The 27,953-nt window shown below is 40.5% G+C and overlaps 1 protein-coding gene across 1 annotated transcript; it reads right to left on the bottom strand.

The window, feature by feature from the left end:
• Nucleotides 1–443: 443 nt before the first annotated feature.
• Nucleotides 444–27,766, bottom strand: THSD1 (thrombospondin type 1 domain containing 1). Its single transcript, XM_073613257.1, has 6 exons — nt 27,452–27,766; nt 23,832–23,890; nt 20,672–20,799; nt 19,184–20,152; nt 15,525–15,683; nt 444–5,490 (listed from the first exon to the last, which is right to left on the bottom strand). The coding sequence occupies exons 3-6, from the start codon at nt 20,727–20,729 to the stop codon at nt 4,133–4,135; spliced, it is 2,544 nt and encodes an 847-aa protein (XP_073469358.1). The 5' UTR covers nt 20,730–20,799; nt 23,832–23,890; nt 27,452–27,766; the 3' UTR covers nt 444–4,132.
• Nucleotides 27,767–27,953: the final 187 nt, after the last annotated feature.

Below are 27,953 nucleotides of genomic sequence, written 5' to 3'. Positions count from 1 at the left end.
AAGTGCAGTAGTTTAATAAGCATTGCCCGCGGTGGGGCCCCAGAGAGCAAGGGGCATAAAGGAACTCTATGAGCTCGTTCAATGGTGAATAGTGGTGAAAAAATGGAGGCACCAAAAGTGGATGTCAGCCATCTTTCCATAAATGTCTCAGGGGCCCTTCCCTCTGAACCCTCTGGGAACCCCAAAAAGCACAGATTATTATGCCTCAGGTGATCTTCCATGTCAGTAAGCTTGTCAGCCATGTAACCCTGAGCTTGAAGCAGCTCTCTAACTGAGGACTGCAAGGGACGTGCCTCGTCTTCCAGCTCTCCAATGTGTTGTTCAGCATTAGACACTCTGTGCCAGAGGTTGTGCTTTTAGGAAGGATAGGTCAGTTTTAATGAAGTCCATTTGTGTGGTGAGGGAAGTATTGCTGTGCTGAACGGCCTTCATGATCTGTGCCAGGGTATGTTCTACAGGGAAGAGGACGGCTGGCTGTGTCTGTGTGTAGAATGCTGGCTGGCGCCATCTTGCTTCTGCCTGCATGACGGCGTGAATCTCGGGGCGTCCTCCATCGGCAGGCCGTACTTGACCATCGACTGGTGGGCTCTAGGATCCCGTGAGGCTGTGGGGGCAGAAGGGGCCCTGAAGAGCAGACAGGTCTGCAGGATCAGGTGAGGATAAGTGAGGCACAAACAGGGCTCAAGAAAATTGCGTGCTCACACCATGGTCGTTGGCCACACCCCCCCTTTTTTATGTTTTTTTCAATGCATTCCAGTGCATCTTTTCCCTCTTGTTTTTTCTTTTTTCCCCAATGTTTTCTGGGTTTTTTTTTTTAATGTGATGCATTCTGGTGCGTTTATGATGTATTTTGACATGTTCCGATACAGTTCTGTGCATAAAAAATGCAGCATGTTCTACTTTTTTTCTGCACTGGAACGCAATAGAACTGACTGCACTGGTGTAAACTATGCCATTGGAACCCATATAATCTACTGTCCATGCATTTCTGATGCAGAAAAAAAACACATTTGACTGCCCTAAAGATACAGTATATTACTGGAATAGGTTATAATTTATGTCTATTATAGACTTCATGTATAAACAAGATGGCTCTTCTCAGCCTCAATTTCTGTACAGAGGGCATTTCCTGACAATAAGGAGCAAGTTACATCTTGGTCATAATAATAGACATAAATTATATACGACTATCAGGTAGATCTGAATTCCTAGGCCTACTAGATGATATTTTAGCAATGTGATGCTATCCCAGAGATATTTAAGGGACAAGAGATTGTATAAAGTCTAGAAATGTTAATATATAGGCACAGCAAGCAAACTACAGGACTATGGAAAATCATTGTACAGTCTTTTGGTTGCACTGATCACAACTGTTTTTTTTTTGGGTTATTGCACACCATTGCTTTTTCAGATTGCCTTTTATTATGTTTGCTATTTTTACTCCTGGGTTAGAAAAGATGCATGGGCTGTTGCAGCTGTAGTCACACTGTACAAAGCTGGAGGGATGGACACTTTAAAGCTGTCATTCTTAACCAGAGGTCCCTTGAATTGTGGCTAATTAACCATTTGATGGGGCCTGCATAGTTCCAGGGACAATGCCACTTGGCATAGTCAGCAGCATGACCCCAATGATCTTTTTAGCTATCTGTAAGGGTGGCATTCTGACCACTTCTGTAAGGGGAATCAATGTACCATCAATGTAGGAGGCATTTTTTTCCCACTGACATTCAATGCATTGCTTTTATCAGGGGCAACCTGAAAATGACGTCAATGGTTTCTAGGGTAAAAGGTTGGGAAGGGCTACATTAAAGTGCCAATGTTAACTAAGTTTACGTCTGTTTTCATCTTCCAACCTGCCCTGGAAAAATTACATTGATTAGTTTGTATAGGAATCAATGACGTTTAATTTACTGATATTTTATATATCAGGCCTGCTGTTTCAATTAAGGAGTATGTACAGATATTTAGCAAATATATATATATATATATAGACACTTCTTCACAGCCATTATCAAAGACAGATCATCCTAGGGCTTAGCCTAGGACTTGGCAGTTGATGAGGGTGCTTAGCCACATCCTCCATGTTTCTTCTGTAAACCAAGAGGGATGTAAGGTCACACTAGAGTATGCATTTGTAGGTTGGTGATCATGCTAGTACAATATCAATGGGGCAGCCCTCTGAGCTATTGCAATCCTTATCAATGCTATAGGGTGGGTTAAGAGGTAGAGCCATTGGTTGGTCATCTGTGCCAGATGCAACACTTTTAAACAATATGGGTTGTGCTAAGAGGAGGGCATTGAAGTAGACCAGGTATAGTACTTATGGGCTGTCTATTAGGGCAGCACAGGGGTGTAGTGGTTAGCACTTTCACCTAGCAGCAAAAGGGCCGCTGGTTCGAATCCCAACTACGACACCATCTGCCTGGAAGTTGAATGTTCTCCCTGTGTCTGCGTGGGTTTCCTCTGGGTACTCAGGTTTCCTCCCACACCCCAAAGATATGCTGGTAGGTTAGTTGGATCTTGTCCAAATTGTAGCTAGTATATGTGTGAATGTGTGTCCCAAGCGTGTCGAGATCCTACGGGGTAAATGACCGCGCTATATCAAGATGCAACTCAACTCCTATTGGTCTATTGATCTTAAACTGAGTGTATTGAAGCTGAATGGGGAGAGTGAAATACAATAAAAACAAAAGGATGTTTAAATAAGAAGGAATATAAAGAACAGAAATCTAGAAGTTTACGTTAAAGCTTGATGAATCAGTACAGGGCAATAGTATGGACAAGGATGAGAAAATGTTAAAGTAAAAAAGTACAGGTAATGGGAAAAAAGGTAGAAGGTGTAAGCTAGGGATTGTAAAACAAGAAAGAACAGTTCATGCCACTGAATAAGAGGCATGTATATGTGCCTGCTCAAGCTCCTTCCAAACACACACACTACTAAACACTTTGATCTCCAGCCTTGGTGAAACTACAAGTTTCAGCCCCCGTTGCCTGCTTTAACAGAGCACAAAGGTTGTAAAAATATAACTTTGCGTTTAAAAATGTGACAAATGCGCCCCTAGTTATTGAAATTACTAAAAGTGGGCGGCCTTACTCCAGCTTTGGCAATTATGCTTTCCAGTGATATGGAAGGAGAGCAGAATGGTTGCAACTTCTATTGGATCAATGGTCCAAGATCATACTGTAGATTCTTTCACTGTCACGTCCATGCTGTATCATGACTGCTGATAAGCAAAAGCTTGGAACTTACTCGAGTAATAATACCTTGCCACCATCTAGTTTTAATAAAGAAACAAAATAAAAAAACATTAAAGTGTTACTAAACCCAGGACCCTATATTCACTATATCTGGTCTCCCACAGTACACAGAACATGGAATGCAATTATTTTAGCAAATATAAACTGCGAAATTCCTTTTCTGAGCAGCATTATTAAGCAGTATTGTGACTGAGGGGTTTGTGTAGGAGGGGTTTTCATTCTCCTCTGACTGTCCTATGATGCTGCATGACCCCTGACCCTCTGTCTGGATAGTGCTGTTTGGAACTGTGCTGATCACATGCACTCTCCCAAGAAAAAAAAAACTCTCTAGCAATACACACCAAACTGAGCATGTGCAGAGTGCCTCCACGGCTCTGTTCTATCAGCAGATGGATTGGGGACATGAAAAGAAGGGGAGGATCAGAGAAGACATGATCAAACAACCTTTTTACACAATGCAGAGAAACCTATTAGGTTTCAAAGTGAGTATAACAATGATGCTTTACTGCATATACAGACTGATTTTACTGTTGTGGGTTTAGGAACCCTATAGCCACAGTTTTAAATTAAAAAACAAAAAAAAAACACATCATCATGGTACCAAGACCCTTTCACTCTCATGTCCAAACTTTGTCAGGCTTCTATGTGTATTTGGTAAATAATACTGAGAAGAAGAGTTGGGGTTGAATTGGGGTACGGAATAGTTTGTAAATCACTACTGAACATGCTTCTATTTCAAATACCAGAAATACAGCTGCTTTCCTTTTTATCCAATGTTCTAGGATTTGTAATTCTCAACAGTGACAGTCAATAATCCCCATTCATAAGAAGTCTAAACATTGTGCAAAGTATACAAAAAACAAAAACTATCTGATCAAATCACCAGTCTTTCAATACTTAATGTACTTGTCTCATCTTCTTCATTCGAAGCAAAATATCCAGGTAAGTCAAGCATTTGCTGTTCAGCCTCTGTGAGCCCAAATGTGGAGTTGTCATAGAAAGAATAATCCGCACCCCAAGGAAAACTCTGGCACTTTTCCCGTCGGAAATGAACAGGACTTTGTGGGCTCTTCCTGTGGTAGATATCTTTTGGAGAAGGTGAGACATTTTTGGTCCTGTTCCAAGACTTCTCAACTGGTGAAGGTCCTTTCCGTACTCGGTTCTGATCTGGTCGCTCCATTTTAGACTGCCTGCCAGTAGTATGCTTGTTACAGATTAAATCAGGTTTCTCGCCTGGTCGAGCATATTGGTTTCTGGGCAAAGGTCCAATTGCCTCTAAAGGAAGAGAGATGCCCCGTGTAAGGTTTTCTGGACTTCTTTCCAGTCCTGTGGGTTTTTTATTTGATCTGTCTACTGTAAAACTCTCCCACATACGGGTTCTTGAGTTGTAAATCATTGGTTGCCTTGGAGAAAGTGATGTTAGACTTCTTTCCCTGTAGGGTTTATTGTGTTTAGTTTCATGAAAACTTGATGTTCTTCGGAAATTATTTTTTTGATAGCCTCTGTCATACTTTGCTTTAGTATCTGTGTTCTTAAGGTGGGAAGCTTTGGGCAATGTTTGATTGGGGCTGTATCCAGGTGCCTGTGAAAACTTTGGATAAGTCCTTTCACCAGCATTTCTGCAATGGCTATTTTTTGTCTCTAAAAATGGAGACTGTATCCGAAACTTATTTGTTGCCATCTCCTCTAAATTATCATTGACCGGCGGTGGAGCCATAGAGATGTCTAGAGCAGTATCGGCCATTGGGCTCTGAGAGACGTGATATACTTTTGTGGTTTCTTTCAGACCCTTTTGTTTCATCTCTTTTAGCTGCTGCTGAGCAAGACGATAACTGAAAATTGGCGGAATTATCTTCTGGTTGTTTACTTGAGTACAGTCATTTTCAGTTGCAGCCACCTCTTGGGTGTCACGGTTGTTTTGTCTGTAATTTAAAGGTATGTGGACTCCATCTTCCATCCCTTCTGGCTGACCTTCCCCTGCATCAGAGAAACTTTCCCTCATTTGGTAGATATTCTCCTCGTCTGAGTTTTTCCAACAATTCACTGAATGAGCAGAGCTATGCCTGGTTGTAGGGCGGCACTTGCATCCTTTGCCAAATTTTCTCCATACGGTAATTACTACAGTAACAAAAATGATGAAGAGACAGAGAGAAATTCCAGTGATAGTCACTGTGTTACTTGTATTTGGAACATCTTTGGCATTTGTGGTAGATTTGCTAGAGGGCTTCACAGCTATACCAAAAGAAAAGACACATAAGATATAAACACTGAATTGGCATGCCAATTTTGTATTTCAATAAGAGCTAATAAAATCTAAAAACCAAAATGTGCACACATGCTTTTAAAGGGGACATAGCAAAAAGCAAAGTTTCAGGTTTTGCTTCACAGATATACAGTATGAGATTCAATCCCCCGCCCGAACAAGCATCACAGGTAGTGAGCGATAATCTCCCCAGAAATAGACAGAAATAAGTACCTCATCACACAATTCAATAAGTTAGCTTAGCAAACTTTTTCAACAATTTGTGTTAAAAACAATATTGCCATGCCAAGGTTTAACTTTAATTTTAGTCTAACAGAGCTCCAAACTTGAGACGTGCAGAGCAATAAATAAAATGAGAGCAAGTATGGCTTGGAGGGAGCTCCTTACTCCTTAAATGTTTAGGGACACTCCAGAAGCACAGACACGCTCAGCTGGGTAACTGTAGTGCGCATCTGTACCAAATCCAACAAGGTAAACTAAAAATGGGCATTATTGAACCCAGAAGAGGACAAGTGGTGGATCACAGAGTTGTGAGTATACAGGGAAAAGCACCAGAGAGGATGTGAGTATTGAAGCTACTTTTTTATTGTTGGGCAAGTAATGTTTTCTCTTATATTGAAACCTGGAATTGGGCTTTAAATCATGTTATTAGATATACTGTAAGTAAAAATCTCCCTTTAACCTACTGAAGTTCACAGTCATCTATATGGTTTATGCAAAGCTCCCAACTGTCCTTGATTAGGAGGGATTGCCCTTCTTTTGGAACAAAGTCCCTCTTTCCTATTCAGTTGCCTCATTTTTGGTCCAATGTATTATTTAAAGTGACACTAAACTAAAATCCATACACATCCACTACTTAATAACCCTGTAATCTGTTTTTCCTTGTCAAAAGAAGTTTATTGAGTATACAATGTTATAAAGATACATAAAGTAAGTTTACAAGGATCTATAAAGTAAGCTCATTGTTTTACAGTAGGGTTTATATAGGTAAATATCATGAAATTTCAAATATTAAACATTGGGTTCACGTAAACCTAAATTAAAGATATATATCATTTCCTTAGTTACTTTTGTAGGTATTTAAATGATTTATACCTACTATACATATTGTTTACAAGTAGAGTGTATATAGGTCAAATAAATTCTGATAATGAGCTTTAATTGTAAGGTGGAGAAAAGGAAAGAGAAAGAAGAAAAAGGGTTGAAAGGTAGAGGTATGGTCCACAAGGTTGTCCCGCTCGTCAGTTTATTATTCTTTTTAGTTCTCTTTGAAGCCTTAGAATGGGTGTCTCTGTAAGTCATTTAATCTGTTACCATGGCAACAGGACAGAGTCATTGAAGTTTGACAGGAACTGTTGTTTTATCCAAGGATGCCAAAGTTTTTCAAATTTTGGAATTTGATTTTGATCGATGGCTACCATCTTAGCATGGGACATTGTATTATTCATTCTGTGAATTGTTTCTGCTAGTACCAATGTAGGAGATTTCCATGCCTTGGCCACTGTTTGTTTTGTAATCTGTTTTTCATAATAATAAATAATTTTCTTACAGTGTTTTTCTGCCACCTTGTAACGTTCTCCGTGAGCTCCCAAATCTCTTCTTTTCTACCTTACTTCTGTTTTTTTTCTTGGGAAGAGCAGTGCACATTATTTGTGGTCGTATGCACTGCTCTATGCACACTACAAACTTCGTAGTCCATAGTCCACCTCAGGATAAAGCAAGAGGGGGTGGCTGCATTCTTACACACAGTGGGACCATGGAGAACAAATGTAGCCACTTGTCACAGCAACAAAAACAATGGCATTTGGAAATTTGGAGGAGGCTGGCAGCAATAGAAGGTATGTTTAAGAATAAGAGCCGGTTCACACTAGGACGACTTGTCAGGCGAATTAGCCGCCTGACAAGTAGCGTCTCGTTCTGTACAATGGAACCGTTCTAATTGGAGCGACGCAAGTCGCTCTGACTTAAAACAAGGTTCCTGTACTACTTTGGGGGCGACTTGAGGCGACTTGCATTGACTATATAGAAGTCGTTTTGCAAGTCGCCGCTGCAGTCGTGTTCAAGTCGTCTGAGGCAGTCGCGCTGCCTCAGTGTGAACCAACAGTAAGAATACATACTTAAGAATTGAATTTGTTAATTTTAAAAGCCAGTATAAAAGTAAAGTAGTGGTATAAAAGTTAAGTGTATTTAACTACGGTAATCATTTTTGTGTGTATAAATTATTCAAATAAATGGGGTTTGGCAGTAATGTGTCCTTTGTCTAACATACTTTTTTGCTAATAGGTGTCCCTCTTTCCCATCTCAGAAAGTCGGGAGGTATGGTTTTGTATTGTTTCAAATTTCTCTTTGTTCTCATCCAACATTAGTTTAGCCAAGTGCTGGACTACAGAAACATGGAGAAGGAGACATTGTCCTCTTTCTAGTCAGTTTTACTTTCACATTCTACTGCTATGCTGGATGTTGTGTTGCACTATCCCCTCCAGTCAGCAGGAGAACTATAACCAGAAAAAGCCTATGGGCGTCTATGCAGAATGCTGAGCATCACGGGAATTGTAGTCTGAAACATCAATCACAGAATGGAACTTATGGACCTTTACAACACAGTTCACATGGAGCAGGATGGGTAGTGGTGGAACAGCTTTTACCAGAGTGGGTGGAGGGATCATTAACGTAAAACACCTTCAGCCTTTACAACCACTTTAAAGCGAAACTTCACCCAAAAGGCAATTCGGGCGGATGTTCAGCCCCCCCCTCCTTTCCCCACAGTCTTCTGGGACACATCACAGAACCATTCACAAAGCGCAGTGCGGCTCGCACATGCGCAGTGGGAAGCTGGCTGTGAAGCTGCAAGGCTTCACTGCTAGTTTCCCTTAGTTAAGATGCCGGCACCTGGACAGCGCTGGATCCTGGGGCAAGTAAGTATCCTTATATTAAAAGTCAGCAGCTACAGTATTTTTTGGGGGGAGACTGGAGCTCCTCTTTAAGTATACTGCACCTATGCAGTACCTTTACTGCATGCTAGTTTACTAAAACTGTTGTTAAGTGTACAAACGGTTCTTAAAGTGCCCCATCGATAGCCGACAGAAGAAATATATAAAGCACTGCCCCTCCCATAAAACCATCCAGCAAGTCCCCATTGTTCCCTTCTCCCATTTCTTTACTTCCTATGGATAGTGCCTACCCAGTCGGTTTATGCCTAGCATAGCCGCCATTAGTGCAAACTGGCAGAACAGTCCCAGCAATTTGTTAGATCAAGCTTCATTGCTGCTCACTGTTGCCTATTAGGTGGCACTACTACTGTTTCTGCTTACCTGGGTGTTTTCTGTCATTTGATGCTTAGCACTTACTGTTAGCCATTTTGTATGCTGAACTGTGTTACCACAATTGACAATTTTGTTTGTATTTGCTTGGTTATCAACTTTACTGAGTGATAATACATTAAGATTACCTTGGTTAACTGGTTTGGTGCCTGCTTTTGATATAGCACTATGTTTGGCTAAAAGGAATTATTTGCCATGCTCCACTGTGCTTACTTGCTTTTATACTCAACCTGCTGTGTCAGAGGGACTGGGGCTCTTGGGAGGGTTGAGGCAAAGAACAGAGGACCCATCTTATTCAGTAGCTCCTTAGCACTACATAAGGTTTTCTTATAAATACTTAAAGCAGATGTATAGGATAAAACATTTTTTTAAATAATAAACATGTTATACTTGCCTACTCTACAATGGTTTTGCACAGAACAGTCCTGAACCTCCTTTTCTGGGATCTCCTGTCAGCACTCCCAGCTCCTCCTCCACTCTGTGTGCCCCCATGCCCCAACAGCATGTGGCTTGCTATAGTGGCACACCTGTGGGCTCACACTTGAGCCGGGCTGTGCTCATCCATAGACACATACAGTGCGGCTCGGCACTGCCCAAACTATTGGTCTCTTCTGTCAAAAATGCTTCCCGCTGCCTGTCAGCTGTCATGTACACTAGATCCGTGGCCAAATGTTTTGAGAATGACACAAATATTAATTTTCACAAAGTCTTTTGCTTCAGCGTTTTTAGATCTTTTTGTCAGATGTTATGACATGCTGTTGTATAATTAAAAGCATTTCATAAGTGTCAAATGCTTTTATTGACAATTACATTGAGTTTATGCAAAAAGTCAATATTTGCTGTGTTGTCCCTTCTTTTTCAAGACCTCTGCAGTTCCCCCTGGCATGATGTCAATCAGCTTGTGGGCCACATCCTGACTGATGGCAACCCATTCTTGCATAATCAGTGCTTGGAGTTTGTCAGAATTTTGTGGGGTTTTTTTGTTCACTTGCCTCTTGAGGACTGACCACAAGTTCTCAATGGAATTAGGGTCTGGGTAGTTTCCTGGCCATGGACCCAAAATTTCACTTTTGCCCTATAGCAAGGTGCTCCATCATGCTGGAAAAGGCATTGTCTGTCACCAAACTGTTCTTGGATGAATGGGAGAAGTTGCTCTTGGAGGATGTTTTTGTACCACTCTTAATTTATGGCTGTGTTCTTAGGCAAAGTTGTGAGTGAGCCCACTCCCTTGGCTGAGAAGAGAACCCCACAAATGAATGGTCTCAGGATGCTGTACTGTTGGCATGACACAGGACTGATGGTAGCGCTCACCATTTTTTCTCTGGACAAGGTTTTTCACTGGATGCCCCAAACAATCGGAAAGGGGATTCGTCAGAGAAAGTGACTTTACCCCAGTCCTAAGTCCAATCCCTGTACCTTTTGCAGAATATCAGTCTGTCCCTGATGTTTTTCCTGGAGAAAAGTGGCTTCTTTGCTGCCCTTCTTGACTCCAGGCCATCCTACAAAAGTCCTCATGCAGATGCACTCTCACCTGCCTGCTGCCATTCCTAAGCAAGCTCTTCACTGGTGGTGCCCCAATCCCGCAGCTGAATCAACTGTAGGAGACGGCCCTGGCGCTTGCTGGACTTTCTTGGGCGCCCTGAAGCCTTCTTCACAAATGCAGTGAAAATGTTTTTTATGAGATTTAGTTCAATTTAATGGCAAAGAGGGACTTTGCAATTGATTGCAATTCAAAGGCAGCACACTTTGTAAAAAATGTATATTTGTGTCAGTCTCAAAACTTTTGGGCACGGCTGTAAGCCATGCATGTGCAACTCAGCTTACATGTATGGCATGATACGGGATCCAATTGGACGATATGACTATGATGTGCGTAAGGACAAAAGTGACATCTTTGCAGCCTGGCCATTAAAGCAGCCAGACAGAGAGACCACAGTGCCTTTGGCCAGCGGGGCTTAGACAACACATCGTTGCAGGGTATTGTTTGACAGGTAAGTCTGTCATAATGTGTTAATATGCTGTACATACTAGCACATTATGGCATAACAATCCTGGGGACCATGTATGAAGAAAAATAAATCTGAGTTTAAATCCTGTTTAATATTCTGGGGCTTATTTATAAAAACTGATGAAGCAGAAAATCATAATTTTGTCCTGGATTGACTAAAGATATTTGACCAGATATAGTTATAGTGTATGAACGGTTGCTGTGGGCAACACCACTAATGTTTGCTGCAGTATACACTTAGACCCTGCTAAATGGTAAATCAATCCCCCTGCTTCCAGGCCTTAGTAAAGATATATTTTGCAGGTGTGGTTCCAAATGAATGCACAACGAACACTCATTTCTAATGAATCCCTTAACATTTCTATATGTCAGCTTTTCACCTAAAGGCACTATAAAAATTCAGTGGTTGAGAAAATGAGAAAAGACAAGTCATTGGGATGGAAAGGGATACTGAGGTATGTTATGCAAAGAAAAAAAAAGCTGTAACCCTGTACACGGAGTACAAATTATGTAAAGGTTACACACAGTACAACCACAATGTCTTGTCATATATATATGTATATATACAGTATCTCATAAGTCAAAAATGTTCTGCTTCATTACATTTGCTAGCTTTTTGGTTCTACTGTATGTTTGCTGAAAGCTTGATGTGGCAAACTCTGTCATTCCTGAAGGATGCTACAAAACAGGGGTCTCCAAACTACAACCTGTGGGCCAAATCCGGCCCACTGCAAGATTGCCTCTGCTGTAAGAGGGGCCTCTGATGGGGACCCTGATGTAAGGGGGGACTCTAATGGGGGCCATTAGGCAAGGAGGAACTCTGATGTGAGCATAGCTCCCAACTTTCCCTGATTTTGAGGAACTGTTCCAGATTTGGAACAAAATCCCTGTCCCTCTTTTCCTCCTCATGTGTCCCTTGTATAAAAAATGCACAATTTATCTTTCAAAAAGAGTTAAAGCGAAGTTCCAACCTCTGAAATTGTTTTTTAAAAGTCATCAGCTACAAATACTGTAACCGCTTCGAATTCGTAAATTCGTTTATTGGCTCGGGTGCAGGTGCCGCCATTGCAGCTAAGGGAAACTGGCACTGAAGTCTTCAGGCTTCACAGCCGGCTTCCTACTGCGCACGCGCGAGTCGCACTGCGCACTCTGAGACCCTGTCATCTTCTTGTTCTCTTTTCTATATCATGCTGATAAAAAAAGTAAAACATTATAATTCATAAAAATTTATTTAGTTAATTATTAATTTTTCATTTGGCCCATGAACATTTGATGTGGCCCTTGTACTAAAAAGTTTGAAGATCTCAGATTTAAGGTATAATAGCTAAAGCAAAACTTGTTTTTGTTTTTTTTTCAGTAAAAAATACAGTAAAGTTTTTTTTAGTGCACACAAACGCAATATATTACCCCTTTTTTTTTTTTTTACATAAAAAATAAGGTAGCACTGGTAAATAGTTAGCAGCAAGCTTTAAATTGTGCATTCCCATGAAATTACGACAATCTAGGGACACAATTTGTGCATTTGTTTCCAATTGGCCAGCTGACTTGTAGGCTTGCTTTGTGAAAAGTAAAGCTGGCTGGACACCAGTTGAATTTTGGTCGAAATTTTTCATTTTAAGAACGATTGTTCAGTTTTCTGATGGTTAGTGGGGGGGCAAATTGACATTGTTTTCAGCCACAGTGATGGGAAAATTCAAAGGAACAAAAAGGAGAATTTTTCTTCAAGAAAAATGTTTCTAATAAGTGTATGTATTTTGGTTTTCATTTGGGAAAGCCCATTCAATCGAAAAGCAAATAAAATTTTTAAATACTTTATAATGACATTCCAGTCATTGATTGTATTGAGAAGGTTCATCCGAATTTTTGTTTTGAAAATCTACTAGTGTATGTCCAGATTAAAGCCTACCAGTGTAGTCCTATGCTTTAGGAAGCCGAGACTGTGCATATAATAAACAAATGTGCCTATAAAGAATATAGTTACAAACTGTGTCAGAAAAAACCTTATAATATAAAAGACCTTATAATACTGATAACATTATCTGCATCAAGCTTACCTATTTTATATTTAAATAAATATTGAAAGGACTATATTATTCCTTTAAATGCTTTGAACATGTTTGCTGAATGTGATGACCTTCAAATTAGCATGTACAAGCTTATATTGAAGAGCAACTTTACTCTGGAAGCTGTGCTGGTAACACTTACAGTATGTACATACATATGTGTGTGCATTGCGATGTGTTCTCATTTATTCTACATGGCGCAACAACGCACAGTATATACAGAATACTCAAACAAACCTGTTCTAGTATACCACAATGCATAGATATGAAAACTCTGTGTGTTGATGTGCTCTGTTTTACAGAATAGTTGTGAATCTGCCTTTTGGAAAGGTTCTACCCCAATTTCTCTATTCTGGTAAAAACTGTATCTATCTTTAAGAGCAGCCATTCTCAATCGGGGTTCCATGGAACCGTAGGAGGTAGCTAGGGATTCCTTGAGTTGTGGCTAATGGACCTCCCATTTGATGGTGCCTATATAGTTCTGAAGCCAGTGCAAGTTAGCAGAGCCAGTTGCATGACACCAACATTTTTTTTTAGCTGCCTTTAAGGGTGGTATTATGACCACTACTGTAAGGGGGCCATTCTTCCAAATAACCATCAATGAAAGGGCCATTTTTCCTACTGACCCCCAATGAATTGGTTTGAGCAGGGATTCCACAAGACCTAAAATTGATTTCCAGTGTTCCTCAAGGATAAAAAGGTCTGAGAAATGTTTCTTTAAAGAGAATCAAGAGTGAGTCTTTAACCACTTCCCATCCAGGCCAATTCTGGCACTGCGCTTCTACATATAAAAATCATAGTTTTTTTTCTAGAAAATTATCAGAATCCCTAAACATTAAAAAGACCCTAGGGAATAAACGGGCAGTCATTACAACTTTTTATGTCACATGGTATTTGCGCAACGATTTTTCAAACGTCTTTCATGAATTAAAAAGAGCAAAAGAGTAAAGTTAGCCCAATTTTTTTTATAAAATGTGAAAGATAATGTTGAGTAAATAGATATATAACATGTCATGCTTTAAAATTGTGCACACTTGTGGAATGGCGCCAAACTTCGGTACTTAAAAAACTCCATAGGTGACGCTTTCAAATTTTTTACAGGTTACATGTTTAGAGTTACAGAGGAGGTCTTGGGCTAGAATTGTTGCTTGTGATACCTCACATGCCATTAACATATGTGGGCGCGACTTACGTATGCGTTTGCTTCTGTGCACGAGCACGCAGGTACGGGGGCGCTTTCAATGTATTTATTTTGATTTTTGATTTTAGTTTTAGTTTTTTATTTTTACACTTTCTGTTAAAAGATAAATGTTTTTAATCACTTTTATTCCTATTAAAAAGAATGTAAACATCCCTTTTAATAGGAATAGTGCGTGACGGGTCCTCTTTATGGAGAGATGCGGGATCTATAAGACCCCCACATATCTCCTCTAGGCTAAAAAGGCTAAGATGAAAAAAAAAAACTCTTGCGGCCTTTCCAGCCGTGTCCTCGTTTTTGTTTACTTCCACCGGCCCGGACGTGACATCATAACGTTGCGCCCGGGCCTCCGAGGGTCATAGAGATGATTGGGGACCATCTGGTCACCAGAAATCTCTATGGCAAACTTCCGGCTGCGGCGGATTCTTTCTATTGGTCACGGATCACACAAGCGAGCCGGAGAAGCACCGGAGGGCGGCGGGAAGGAGGAGACGTCCCCTCCCGCCACCTATAAGAACGATCTAGCAAGTGAACTGCCACTATGATTGTTCGTACGGTGCACAGAATCGCTGGTGGAAAAAAATTACATCTGGATGATGCCTGTAGCTGCAGACATCATTCAGAGATCACCACTAAAAGTCTATGGCGTCATATGACGTACCTTGGGTGGGAATTGGGTAATGTATACTAAGGATTGTTAAATGGTCCTTACACAGAGAACTGTCTTTTAAATATTTGGAAATAGCTGACAGTTTTTAATATGTCTCTGAGGAATCTGTTGGTGAGATCTCTGTGCTGAGTTCCTGGTTCTCTACACCTGGTATTACCATTATGAAGGGTTCTCACCATCCATGCTAGATATTTTATTGTTATATATTAATGGAGATTGTAGCAGGAGGTGCTGAAACCTTTAAAGTTGAGCAGAAACAGAACTTTTGGGGCATACAAAAATATTTGGGTTAACACAACCCACTAGGCTCCACCTATAGCTAAAATCTTTACCTTTCAGCCAATTGAACATTTCACTTTTGGACAGGAAATTTAATCCCTCAACTTTATAAACAAATTACTTTTTGTAACAGTAAATAGGTTTTATTTGTTCACAGACAAGCAAGATCTCATTGAGCTCATAAATAGAAAAAATATTCATCTCACAAGTCCTCCAGGCTTTGTTAGACACAGAATATCAATTACTCTACAGCCTCACAAACCAAACTCAGTTATCTGCAAACCTGTTGGCCAGCCTCAAGTACTGTATGGGAAAAATGCTCTTCTCCACTTTCAGGAAAATGGCCCAGGTGCCACTGTTTCCAGGGTATTAAGATCTATTGTACTTTCTATACAGCAGAGTGCACATAAAATACCACAGGTGTGAACAGGGCTCGCTTCTCATAAAAAATGATACAGTACTCACTTGAGCAGTCCTCTAGCGAACAGAGAGAGGTCTCTTTTGCTGTTCCACTACAAGAAGGCTTTACAGATGGCGATGAAAGGCAGATTCTGTACCGTTCTCTGTGGCCATCCCCACAGGTGGTACTACAGGAACTCCATGGCTGCCACAGACTCCACGTCTCTAAAAGAAAATAAGAGATAATTAGAGAAGTCACAAAGAGAAGTCTAAATAATAAGAGAAGTCACATCTCATAAAAATTACCAATCCCGAGTACAGCTAGCCTGGTCCAATACTTCCCTTTCTCTTCAGTCTTTCCTTCAACTTGGTCCAGGCCAGCTCTTTCTTATACTACATATGCGCTTCAGACTCCCATTCATTTCTTTGGGTAGCCATATTCATGGGGGGATCCAGCGTTCTAGTAGAGTACAGCTCTCCCATAGCAATGTATGGGGCCACAGCACATTTGCACAATATGAAGAGAAGCTAGCCAGTACCATGTCGGATGAGAGATTGTTGGAATGGGTACAAAGATAAGTATTGGAACAGGTTAGATTAATTAAAGGGCAGTTTCATTAAAGATGAAGTTGTCTTTTAAACCACCTGACTTACATACAGTTCTCTGGATGCAATAAATTTAATCTTGCATTTCAAAACTGAAGTTATTTTGAAAGGTAAAAGACCCGATTTGCTGATGTTGTATTTATTTGATATAGAACTTTGCTAGATAAAGGGTGAAACAGTATGCTGAATATTCTGTCTGTTGACAGATGGTGGGATTTGGAAGAGGGGTTCTGTGGAGACCCCTTTCACACTAAGGTGCTTTACAGGCGTTTTTGCGCTAAAAATAATGCTTGTGAAGCGCCTGTAAACTGCCTCTTCTGCAGCCCCAGTGTGAAAGCCTGAGTGCTTTCACACTGGGGCGGTGCGCTTGCAGGACAGGAAAAACCCTTTCATACTGAAGACCGCCCCGCGCTAGCCGTAAATCGTTGCTCGTTTTAGCTGTGCAGGTGGGGCCCTTTTAACCCCAAAGAAGGGGTTAACAAGGGGTTAAAAGCGCCCAAGAAGCACCGCTGCCGAAGCTCTTTGCAGGCACTTTGGCAGAACTGCCCATTGGTGGTGGTTTAGGAGTGGTGTATACACCGCTCCCTCACTGCTCCAAAGACGCTGCTTGCAGTACTTTTTTTTCCGTCCTGCAAGCGCACTGCCCCAGTGTGAATGCCCAAGAGGTTTGAGAGGCGTTTTCAGGCGCTTTACAGGTCCTATTTTTAGCGATAAAACACTTGAAAAGCACCTTCAGTGTGAAAGGGGTCTAAAAGAAGTCCTGCAAGCAGAATCTTTGGGGCGGTTCAGGAGCAGTGTATTCACCGCTCCTCCACTGCCCCTGCCCATTGTAATGAATGGGCGTGGCTTTCAAAGCACCTTAAAAGCGCTTTGAAAGCAACGCTAAGCGAGCACTTTTACCCCTTTTGAACTCCTTCTGGGGGTTAAAAGCACGCCACTATAACAGCGGTAAAGCGCTGCTAAAACTAGTGTCGCTTTACCGCTGACGACCGCACTGCCCCTGTGAAAGGGGCCTTACAGAACTAGGTTTTTGTAATGCTCACTATGCACTATTCAATTTTAACCGATAATGAGATGTAGGGTACTAAAAGCAAGCACTATCAAACACACAACATTTGGTATACATATTTTACAGGATGCTGGGTCATTTGTGTGCCTGAGTGTTCAATCACTACTATTTTTATTCTAAGAATTAGAGGCAGATCATATTGTGTCTGTCAGATGGAACTCTAAGTTGAGCAAATCTAAAAATTGTCCTTGAAGAGTAGTGAAATAAATGCAAATATTTCTTACCAAACCAGAACTATAAATGTGGATAATACATATGTTTTAAGGATACATATACATTTGCCTAAAATCATTGCTTCCTCCCTCCTCCTACCTATGCTGTATAGTGCTGGTAAAAAAAGATCTGTGTACATACCTTACTTCACTCCACCATGGCCGGGTCATGTGATGCAGAAGCTCCTGCTTCCCTTTGTCATGTGGCAGCTGCTGCAGGGAGAGGAGAGAACACTGACAGCGAATGGGCATTTGAACCTGGTAGGTGACATCAGGGCTTCCGTAATTCAGCCCTGTTTTTGAGCGATCCCTCACACAGGGAAGTTGGAGCTTCTGCATCACATGACCAGAGTGTATTGAAATAAGGTATTTATGAATACTTTTTTTTTACCAACACTATACAGTATAGGTATGAGGAAGGTGAAGCTGTGTTTTCAAACATACTTATATGTAGCTTTTACTTCTATTTTAATCACGAAACTGTAGGACAATTAATAAAACAGCATCAGAGTTATCACGGGGGGTTCTGTTTTATTAAATTAAGAGGTCATTCATGATCTCTTAGCTCAGGGGTATCACAGGTCACATACGGCCCAAGACAGCTATGAATGCGGCCCCACACAAAATCGTAAACTTACTTAAAAATTTAAATTTTTTGAAGGGGGAGGTGATTTTTTGTAAAAATGCTCTGACGCTTAGAGAACACATACAGAAGAAATTGACAGTGTCTCTTAACTGGACTTTTATAAGTTTTATCTTCCCATAGAAAAAATATCACCCCTTATTCATGTCATCAGTTTTCAGTAGCACCTATATTTGTGAGTAACTTTTTTCAAGGATGAAGCACACAAGGGGCAAAATTAGAACCATAATATCTATTGACCACCTTGTGAATTCATTGAGAATTACTATTACATTCATAAAACCAGATATTGATGTGTTTGTTTATCAAAAACAGTGTCAAATATTGCACCAGTCTTATGTTGCCCTAAAAGAAATGTAGCTGGCAACTCTGAAATGCATAAGCTGCTTTTAATCCTGACCTGTATGTAGCAATAAAGATTTTATAAATGGATTCTGGAGTTACCAGCTATATTTCTTTTGGGACATTTACTACAATGGATGGAGGCCATTTGAGCTAAAGCACCCAGTGAAAGACTCCATTCCAGATTCATTAGCAGACTCCCCTCCTGTGAGCGATGCTGTTGTATTTGTTTGTTTTTATGTTGCCCTCTTTTACTTTTATAATAAAAAATAATCCGAAAAAATGAAGTTTTTTACTCAGATAGGTACATTATCTATATTGGTGATTGTTAACTTGTGACCCGTCTGACTTTTCTACTCATCAGCTATCCTTATTGTTAGTGTATTTTATGTGTGGGCCCAGATGATTCCTCTTCTTCCAATGTGGTCCAGGATGGTCAAAAGGTTGGACACCCCTGTCTTAGCTTATGATCTTGTAGCGCCTTTGATCGGCAGATGACTACAAGGGAACCTAAGAGGTTCTTAAAGATCTTTATCCAACCCAAGTCTGACAGACCTAGTTTCTACTAAATATTTAGGTATAATATGTGGGAATAATATGTTCGAGGATAGCCTTAGATCATAGTGTATTGCTATAATATAATTAATGTTTTTAGGAGAAAATAATGCTGTCCATTCTTTGGCCAATGCTTTAAAGAAAGGGCTGCTGCTGGGAAAAAATGTCCATATACAGATGGACCCTTAACTCTTATTAAGGTATATTAGTATATAATCGTTCTGTTCCCATGATGTAGCCCTTACACAATAAAACAAGAGTGTTGGTTGAAAGAAATCAAAATAGTTCACATACATACCTATTTCTCTCCGAATCTCCACACACTGTTTTGCCCTTGGAAGCGAGAAGTTGGGACTGCTGCTTGAAGACACCAATAACTCAAAGCAATACTTATTTTTGCCGATTTCAAACAATGTACAGTTGAACTGAGAGTTCCGCTCCCCTTTTTGCAGAGTATTTTCCGTTAACGTGGTGACAACTTCTCCCGGGCTTCTAGGAGACTCCTTGTATACAATAATTTTGCCCTCAACATAATTACATGGAGGCGCTATGACATAGACGGCCATTGAGGAATCACATTTTTTTTCTGTCACGGTGGTTAGCTTATATTTAAAGGTCTTTACAAGATCAATGGGTCCAATGTAGGCAATCACTGATTCAGAATCCATTGGTTTCAGAGACACTGTGATAAAGGCTTCTGGGTGAACAGATGCACATTCAAATTCTACCCATTGCGATGTGGACAAAGGGACATCCTTGTACGTTTTATACAGCATGAACTGATCAATGCTTGGTTCTGACAGCCCTTGGAAGCTCTGAGTGTGCTCAACTTCTAGTAAAATCTTGGGCTCCTGACCAGAAAACCCTGAGCAAAGCTGCTCATTGGTGAAGACCCCAACTTGGAAGGATCTCTGCATATCTTTTGAGGTTCTGTTCAGATCAACGTGGAACACTGGCCAAGTTACATTCAAGAAGCTGCTGGTAATGTGAACAGCGCTGTCATTATTTATCTCCAGGCTCATCTGAAACTGATATTGACCAGCTGATGTGAAATAGATGCACTCAAATTCCAAAATACCCTGTGATGTGTTTGCAGGAAGTTCTTTATTTGTAACTACCTGGTTGTTCTTAATGTCCAGCAAAGTTACTGTAGCATTTGTAGATATGCTGGAATTTTTGGTGATATGAAATTCTACTTGAATAGAAGATTTGCTAAAGGCTATGTGGTGGGTTTGTTTAAGCAGGAGATAGCCAGGATTACTGAAAGCTAAAATGAAAAAAAAAAAAATGATACCATGGTTAAAAAAGGCAGAACAACCTTATGAAAAATTAACATGTTAAAATAGATGAGGACACAGACCAGTCCTTGGTACATAAGAATTAATGAAACACAACAGGGCACATCAGAACTTGGATATAAAAAAAAAGTCTTATGCACCGAGAACCAGTCTTTGTCCTCATCTATCTTTTGACAAATGTATTAGTAGTAACAAGTGGCAACCGGGGAAGATTTGTGGACCAACTTGGACTTCAGTTTTATGAATAAAAAACATAGTCAGCAAACAACTGTATATGCAACAGAAAGTGTCCATGAATTAATCTTCACAATGGACCTCGTATCATAACACACCTAATATAAATGTGCCTGTAATTTGCCCATAAATCATTTTTTGGTGTGGACTTAAGTATTCCATTCTTTAATTTTCTTTTGAAGGTCAGAATCTGATCTAAACAACATTTGGGAAGAATGAATACATATGAGTGAGATTAGAGGCATGAAACTTACCACAACCCCATAGAACAAGCAGCGATATGTAGGTGGAACAGCACAGTGATTGTCTCATTCTGTTATCCGCAAGGTGGATCACTCCATGGTCAGCTGAAATCACAGACAGTAACCCCTGGACCTGTTACCTACACAAATACACATGTGAAAGTGAGTAAACATTCTAGTTTAGACATAACTCGCTCATTACTCATTCCTGGCTCTAAGCTTACTTAGGGAGTGCGGGACAGAATCACTTTCAATGTAAAGATCCTGTTAAGCATGTTATGAGATTGTTAACACCCCATAACTATACAATTGTGACCTATGTCTGGTAGGATCTGTAATCATACAGTACCCTCAGAATGATTACAACTGTCATACATTTGAAAGTATTATATACCTTTGTGTTGGTTACTGGTCTATAGGAAAAGAAAAGACATATTGTATTACAATTTATTTTTAAAGGGTTTGTCCAACCAAAACTGATAGTTCACTTTTTGGTAGATGCTGCAACATCTAACAGTTTCTTGCAACTCTCAGGTAGGGATGAGCTCAGGTGTGTTTAGACCGTAGCCTGAACCCACATGAGCAAGCCTGCAGGAAGCTGCCATTGTACTCTACCAATCATAAACAGCCATGGCATAAGTGTGGCTGCAGGGTTGAAAAGGCCTCAGTCACCTATGATGGCACAGCACAGTGGCAGCTTCCTGTGGGTTTGCTCATTTGGTTTTGGGTAAAGAACTGAACACGCCAAGCTAATTCTTATTCTCAAGTAAGATCTCCACCCTAATTTCACTCACTCTGTGGCCATTTTGAAGGGCTCTAGATCTTCCTTTTAGTTATTTGATATTGTCGGGGTGCAGCAAAAGGTGCTGGTATGTACAAAGGTGGATGAGAACACCCAAAACTTTCAGGTGGAGGAAACAGAGTTAAGAATGTTGATAGGGAGATCTCACTGTTGAATCGGAACTAAACCTTCCCATTCTTTACAGCCAAAGAAATTGCCATCTGGGGCTACATTTATCCCGGCGATTTAAGACGATCTGAATTGATTGCTTGACCTTTGGTTGAGAGCATACATAATCACACTAGTAACTGTAGCAGTTCTAATTCAAGGGATAGCTTGAATGTACCTGTTTGGGGAAACCGTTACATTTGTGGGTTTACAGTGCCTTGAAAAACTATTTATACCCCTTGAGATTTTCCACATTTTGTCATGCTACAACCAAAAACGTAATTTTTTTTTTTTGGTATTTTAATGCGATAGACCAACACAATGTGGCACACAAATGTGAAACGTGTGGCATGTATTTGCATTCAAGAGTCAATACATTGTAGAACCACCTTTCACTGCAATTACAGCTGCAAGCCTTTTTGGGTATGTTTCTACCAGCGTTGCATATCTAGAGAGTGACATTTATGCCCGTTATTCATTGCAAAATAGCTCAAGCTCTGTCAAATTAAACGGAAAGCATCTGAGAACAGCAATTTTCAAGTCTTGCCACAGATTCTCAATTGGATTTAGGTCTGGACTTTGACTGGGCCATTCTAACACATGAATATGCTTTGATCTAAAACATTCCATTGTAGCTCTGGCTGTATGTTCAGGGTTGTTCTCCTGCTGGATGGTGAACCTCCGCCCCAGTCTCAAGTCTTTTGCAGACTTTAACAGGTTTTCTTCTAAGATTGCCCTGTATTTGGCCTCATCCATCTTCCCATCAACTCTGACCAGCTTCCCAGTCCCTGCTGAAGAAAAGCATTCCCACAACATGATGCTGCCACCACCATGTTTCACGGTGGGGATAGTGTGTTTAGGGTGATGTGTAGTGTTAGTTTTCCACCACACATAGCATTTTGCTTTTGGGCCAAAAGGTAAAATTTTGGTCACATCTGACCGGAGCACCTTCTTCCACATGTTTGCTGTGTCCCCCACATGGCTTCTCACAAACTGCAAATGGGACTTCTTATGTCTTTCTTTCAACAATGGCTTTCTTCTTGCCACTCTTCCATAAAGGCCAGATTTGTGGAGTGCACGACTAATAGTTGTCCTTTGGACAGATTCTCCCATCTGAGCTGTGGCTGCTTCTCTGATGAATGCTCTCCTTGCCCAGCCTGTCAGTTTAGGTGGACGGCCATGTCTTGGTAGGATTGCAGTTGTGCCATACTCTTTCTATTTTCGGATGATCGATTGAACAGTGCTCCATGAGATGTTCAAAGCTTGGTATATATTTTTATAACCTAACCCTGCTTTAAACTTTTCCACAACTTTATCCCTGACCTGTCTGGTGTGTTCCTTGGCCTTCATGATGTTGTTTGTTCACTAAGGTTCTCTAACAAACCTCTGAGGGCTTCACAGAACAGCTGAATTTATACTGACATTAAGTTACACAGGTGGACTCTATTTACTAATTAGGTGGTATCAGAGTAAAGGGGGCTGAATACAAATGCATGCCACACTTTTCAGATATTTATTAGTAAAAAAAAATTTGAAAACCATTTATAATTTTCCTTCCACTTCACAATTATGTGCCACTTTGTGTTGGTCTATCAAATAAAATCCCAATAAAATACATTTACGTTTTTGGTTGTAACATGACAAAATGTGGAATTCAAGGGGCATGAATACTTTTTCAAGGCACTGTAGTTTCTCTTTAAGACATGGAATGGAGCCCATCTGGTTCCATCTACAAGCAGATCACTTTTAGGTAGACTGGCACATTTATTATTCAATATTGCAAGGTTCCACTTTGTACCCCAAACAAAGTCCAAAAAGTGATGATGCAAAATTATACTAAAGTTACAGTAATAATGTAATATTGATCACTTCTTTTCCCAACAGTGCAACCAAAGACAAAATGCAAATACACACATATAGAGCTAATTTTATTGATTCTTATTGCTAAATAATTGGTTTTGCCTGTAATTCTTGTCTAATTAAATCAATAGAAAAAATGCATAACAAAGGTTACAGGAAGGATTAATTAGAAAGCTAAACTTGAGCTTGTTGAAATTCTGCACATAACTGAAAACAAGATACAGTAGCACATGTTTTCATAGAATTAAAGCATGAATAGAGGCACACCTTTCGTTCAGACCAGAAATGTCCTTTCCACAACACATGACAATGAAATTCCTATAGCACTGTGTCTGTAGACATTTTAATTATAGAGTAGCTCACCTGTACATCTTGTCACACAACTCACACTATGTCTGCCATCAGGGATTCCACGCTGTGATCTGTAGGCACCATGAGAACAGTTGTAAAAACATATAAACATCAACAACTACATATTTAGCAAATGTATAGTAGTAACAGTGTGATAGAAATGTATCTATGTTGAATGTATAATTTGACTTAGCAGCCTTGGATCACATTATATTGCAAAAAGATAATTTCCGATTATTATTTCCGGTTATGTCCTACATGTCCTACAGGCTTCTTTCACACTGGCAGTAGTGATTATCTTCCCCTAGAAAGTGATCCGAGGTGGATCATTTTTCAGAGGGTGGTATAGCAGCACTTGGCAGATGTTCAGGAGGCGATACTAAATGTTTGCCTATTTTTCTTCAATCCCAAAGGGGATTTTGTAGTAAACAATCACACCACACACAGGCTCCAATTCAACTCAATGGGCAAGTTTGACAGGTGGTGCCGCCTGTTAAAATCTGCATCCCAAGCAGTACTGGCCCGCAATGCAGGGCGCAGGCGCGCCTCCCCCTATCCATGTGTCCGGCCCCCTAATCTACATGCAGGGCGCTGGACGCATGGATTCCAATGGGTTTTTTTTTTTTTTGAAGCAGAGGCTCTAATAGACTTTAAAAAAAAGTGGGCTCGGGGCGCAGAGCACTGCGCCCTGAACCCACCTAGTTGTGTGACAATAGTGAATGAATATTCGCTATTGTCCTCCTGATTCTCCTCCTGGCCAATCAGGAAGCAGGTCATGAGACCCGTCACCCTATTGGCTGAAAGAAGAACCAATCCTATTGGCCGCCTAGGAGGAGATGAGAGGAGGAGGCAGGAGACGCACGGCGGAAGCCGCCGTGATGCGGAGGAGGATTAAACGGAGGGGGAGCCGCCGCCCTTTGCCCGGAGGAAGTGCTGGCAGATAGATGGCGGTAAGTGCTGGGCTGGTGACCGACCACAGGGGGTGGTGAGGGTCACCCGACCGATGGGGGGGTGACAAACCAGTATTTGCCACCCCCCCCAAAAAAAATACCACCAACTGCCACTGATCCCAAGTTAAATATGTTACAGCCCTGAAGCAAAGCATCACGGCTGCGGCATGTGTACAGCTCTGTCGGGCTGTAGTGTTAGCATTTGTTTGGGTGGCTGGGTGTGGGAAAAACCTTTATTTAGCATTTATTATTCTTTGATAATATCGCCATAATATAGAGTTGTTTATCGATTATTTCTATGTTTGTAACTCTAATGGAATCTTCTGTAATACTTGACCATTTCGTAGCCCCTGTGTGGGCGACTTATATGCTTGTATTGGATCTTCTACACTGAATCGTAAAACCAATAAATACATTGAAACAGAAAAGAGACCTTTATAAGCCCATGTGTACTCTGTTTCTATCAATTCCAAAAAAGCTGGCCATACATCAGTAGAAATTATTATTTGAAAATGTTTTTTTTTTTAATAGGATTCGTTTAAGTTTCGAATCAGTAGTAGGGTCCAATTCAACGTTCTTATTTGACTGCAGTGAACATTGGAAGGAACAGGATGTAAAAATTTTCTCGAACACATGAATTTCTAACAGTGATTGTAGTTTTTGTTTAGGAAAGTCCATTCTTTCCAAAGTAAAATGTTAAGAGCAAACATCGCCAAGTCATTGAATGTACTGATGAGAATTTTCACACGAATGTTGGTATGAATGTTTGTGGGAAATCTACTATTGTATAACCAGCTTAAGGTACAGATCATATATTGGTTATATAGAAAACATGAAAAACCAACCTTTGTAATTAATAAGCAAACCTGGAGTTGGTATTTTCTCTATGTGTATTGATAATGGCTTCAACCCAAAACCATATCTATTAAGAAAATCTACAGTCGTTGTGAAAACATTTTTTTTTTATTTGTACATTGCTGAGCATGTCCAAACTAAGAATATAAAGTGTATGTATAACAGTCAGTGTGGTGTATTCACGGGCTGTACAAACAGCAGCAACATCATTTTAAAACATCAGGTTCTGGTAGGTCAATTGGTTCCTGTCTAAGTTGGCCCTAGTATGTGTATGTATGAATGCGAGTTAGGAGCCTTAGATTGTAAGCTCCTTGAGGGCAAGGAATGGAATGAATGTACAATATATATGTTTAAAGTGCTGCATAAATTGACAGCGCTATATAAGTACCTGTAATAATAATAATAATACTGCATTTGCCATTTAGTAGCTTCCTCTTTGCAAGGAAAGTAGAAAGCTAAAAATGCTGGCATTACACCTATGTGTCTGGGTTTATCATGAGTTTTTGTATTGCCTTGGACAAAAGTGTGTTGACATGTGATGCTTTTCCCATCAATAGGTCCTTAAAACAAGCATTGATGCATCAAAAGATGGACGTGTATGTTTTTGGGCACCTCACCATCTCATCAACACACCACCAAGATATGAGCTAGCACCATAAAATCCAATGGCAAACCTGTGAAAATGTGTTAACTTTCATCAAAATGCATAGGAGTGAATGGCAACTAAATCTTAATAAATTCTCATTTTCAAAATGTATGTTAAACTAAGGTTGCATGATTTAATGGTTAAACCCTTTTTTATGCCTTTTATGTTCCACTGGGGAGATTTTCCTTCACATCTTGTCGTAGACACAATAGGAAATGTGAGGAAAAATCTCTTGACAGGCAGCTGTCACTGAAGCAAGTTACCCCATTGGAAGATTTCCCCTCAATTCGTGTTCTAATGACCACTCAAAATTCTGGCTTTTCCATCACTTTAGGTCCTGGTGACTTTGGTTATATAGATGCCAACTGCCCCGGAATTGCTAGGAAAGTTGGCATATATGTGATCAATGCCATTGGGAAGTGGTTAGCACTTCCACCTAGCAGCACTAGGGTCAACAGTTCAAACCCCAAGCACTACCTGTTTTGGGGTTTGCATGTTCTCCCTGTGCCTGCATGGGTCTCCCCTTAGTACTCCAGTTTCTTCACAAACACCGAAGACATGATGGAAGATTAATTGGCTCCTGTCTTAATTGGCCCTAGTATGTATATGAATGTGAGTTAGGGACCTTAGATTGTAAGCTCCTTGAGGGCAAAGACTGATGTGAATGTACAATATATATATAAAATATGTAAAAGTAGCGTTGTGTAAATTCACAGCACTATATATGAACCAGTAATAAATAAATCCCAAATTTTGAGTGGACATCAGAATAGAACCGGAATAAAGGGGAAATATTCCAATGGGGACATTTGACTGGTGACAACATGGCGCTCTGTTCTGCTAATGCTTGGTCTGGGCCATGTCCTAGAATTGAGACATCAACTTTATTTGAGTTACTGCATAATGTACATGTATGTTGTCAGCAGGAAAACTAGAGAGCGAGAGAAAGAGAATCTCCCCAGACAGCACTAAAAATCTGATATGGGTTCTTACCTCTCAAGACCTTATACCAAAAGTTACAAAAATGGCTTTAGACAGACTTGAAATAAGGTCCTGAATTTCAAGTATTAGGTTTCACTTAATACAGAACATAAATGCAAAAGTCAGCCAAGGATTTTAATATTATTAGAGGTGATGAATGAGCAAGTCTTCACTTGTCATACCTGTGGAAAGATTCTTACCTGCACAATGTATCGTATCAGCCAATGAGGAGGTCTTGCTGCATCTCACGGCCTCTGCTGTCAGTTGTGATACTGAGTACTGGATCCTCATTCCCCACAGTCACCCGGTGCCATGCTGGTCCTATAGATAACAGAAGGGTACGCATCTCCCTTGCAGTAGTTTGGCTGCAGCTTTGCTGGTGTGAAAAGGAATGTCTGGTTCACCAGTCTCCCCAGACAAGCTGCAGCTAATACAATCTCCTCCCTGAAGGAAGGGTGGAGAGGGAAAAGGATGGACTACTCCCCTCTCTGCCTCTATCACAACTAAGGCAAAGGGGAACTGAACAGAACATACAGTATGTGTTCCCATTGTGTGGTGGGATATTGTGTCATCCATACTGCTCCATCCCACCAGGATGTTAAGTCAGGAAACAACATAGATTTCTACTGGCTGACTCGCAGCATTTTCTTACAAAAAATACTTTTGGCTTTATTATTAAAAGCCATTGAGGTGGTGTTAAAC

The sequence above is a fragment of the Aquarana catesbeiana genome, linkage group LG02, assembly GCF_042186555.1.
Source record: "Aquarana catesbeiana isolate 2022-GZ linkage group LG02, ASM4218655v1, whole genome shotgun sequence".
Lineage (NCBI taxonomy): Eukaryota > Metazoa > Chordata > Amphibia > Anura > Ranidae > Aquarana > Aquarana catesbeiana.
The sequence above is the reverse complement of the archived record's forward strand: the minus strand, read 5'-3'. Positions and strand labels throughout refer to the sequence as shown.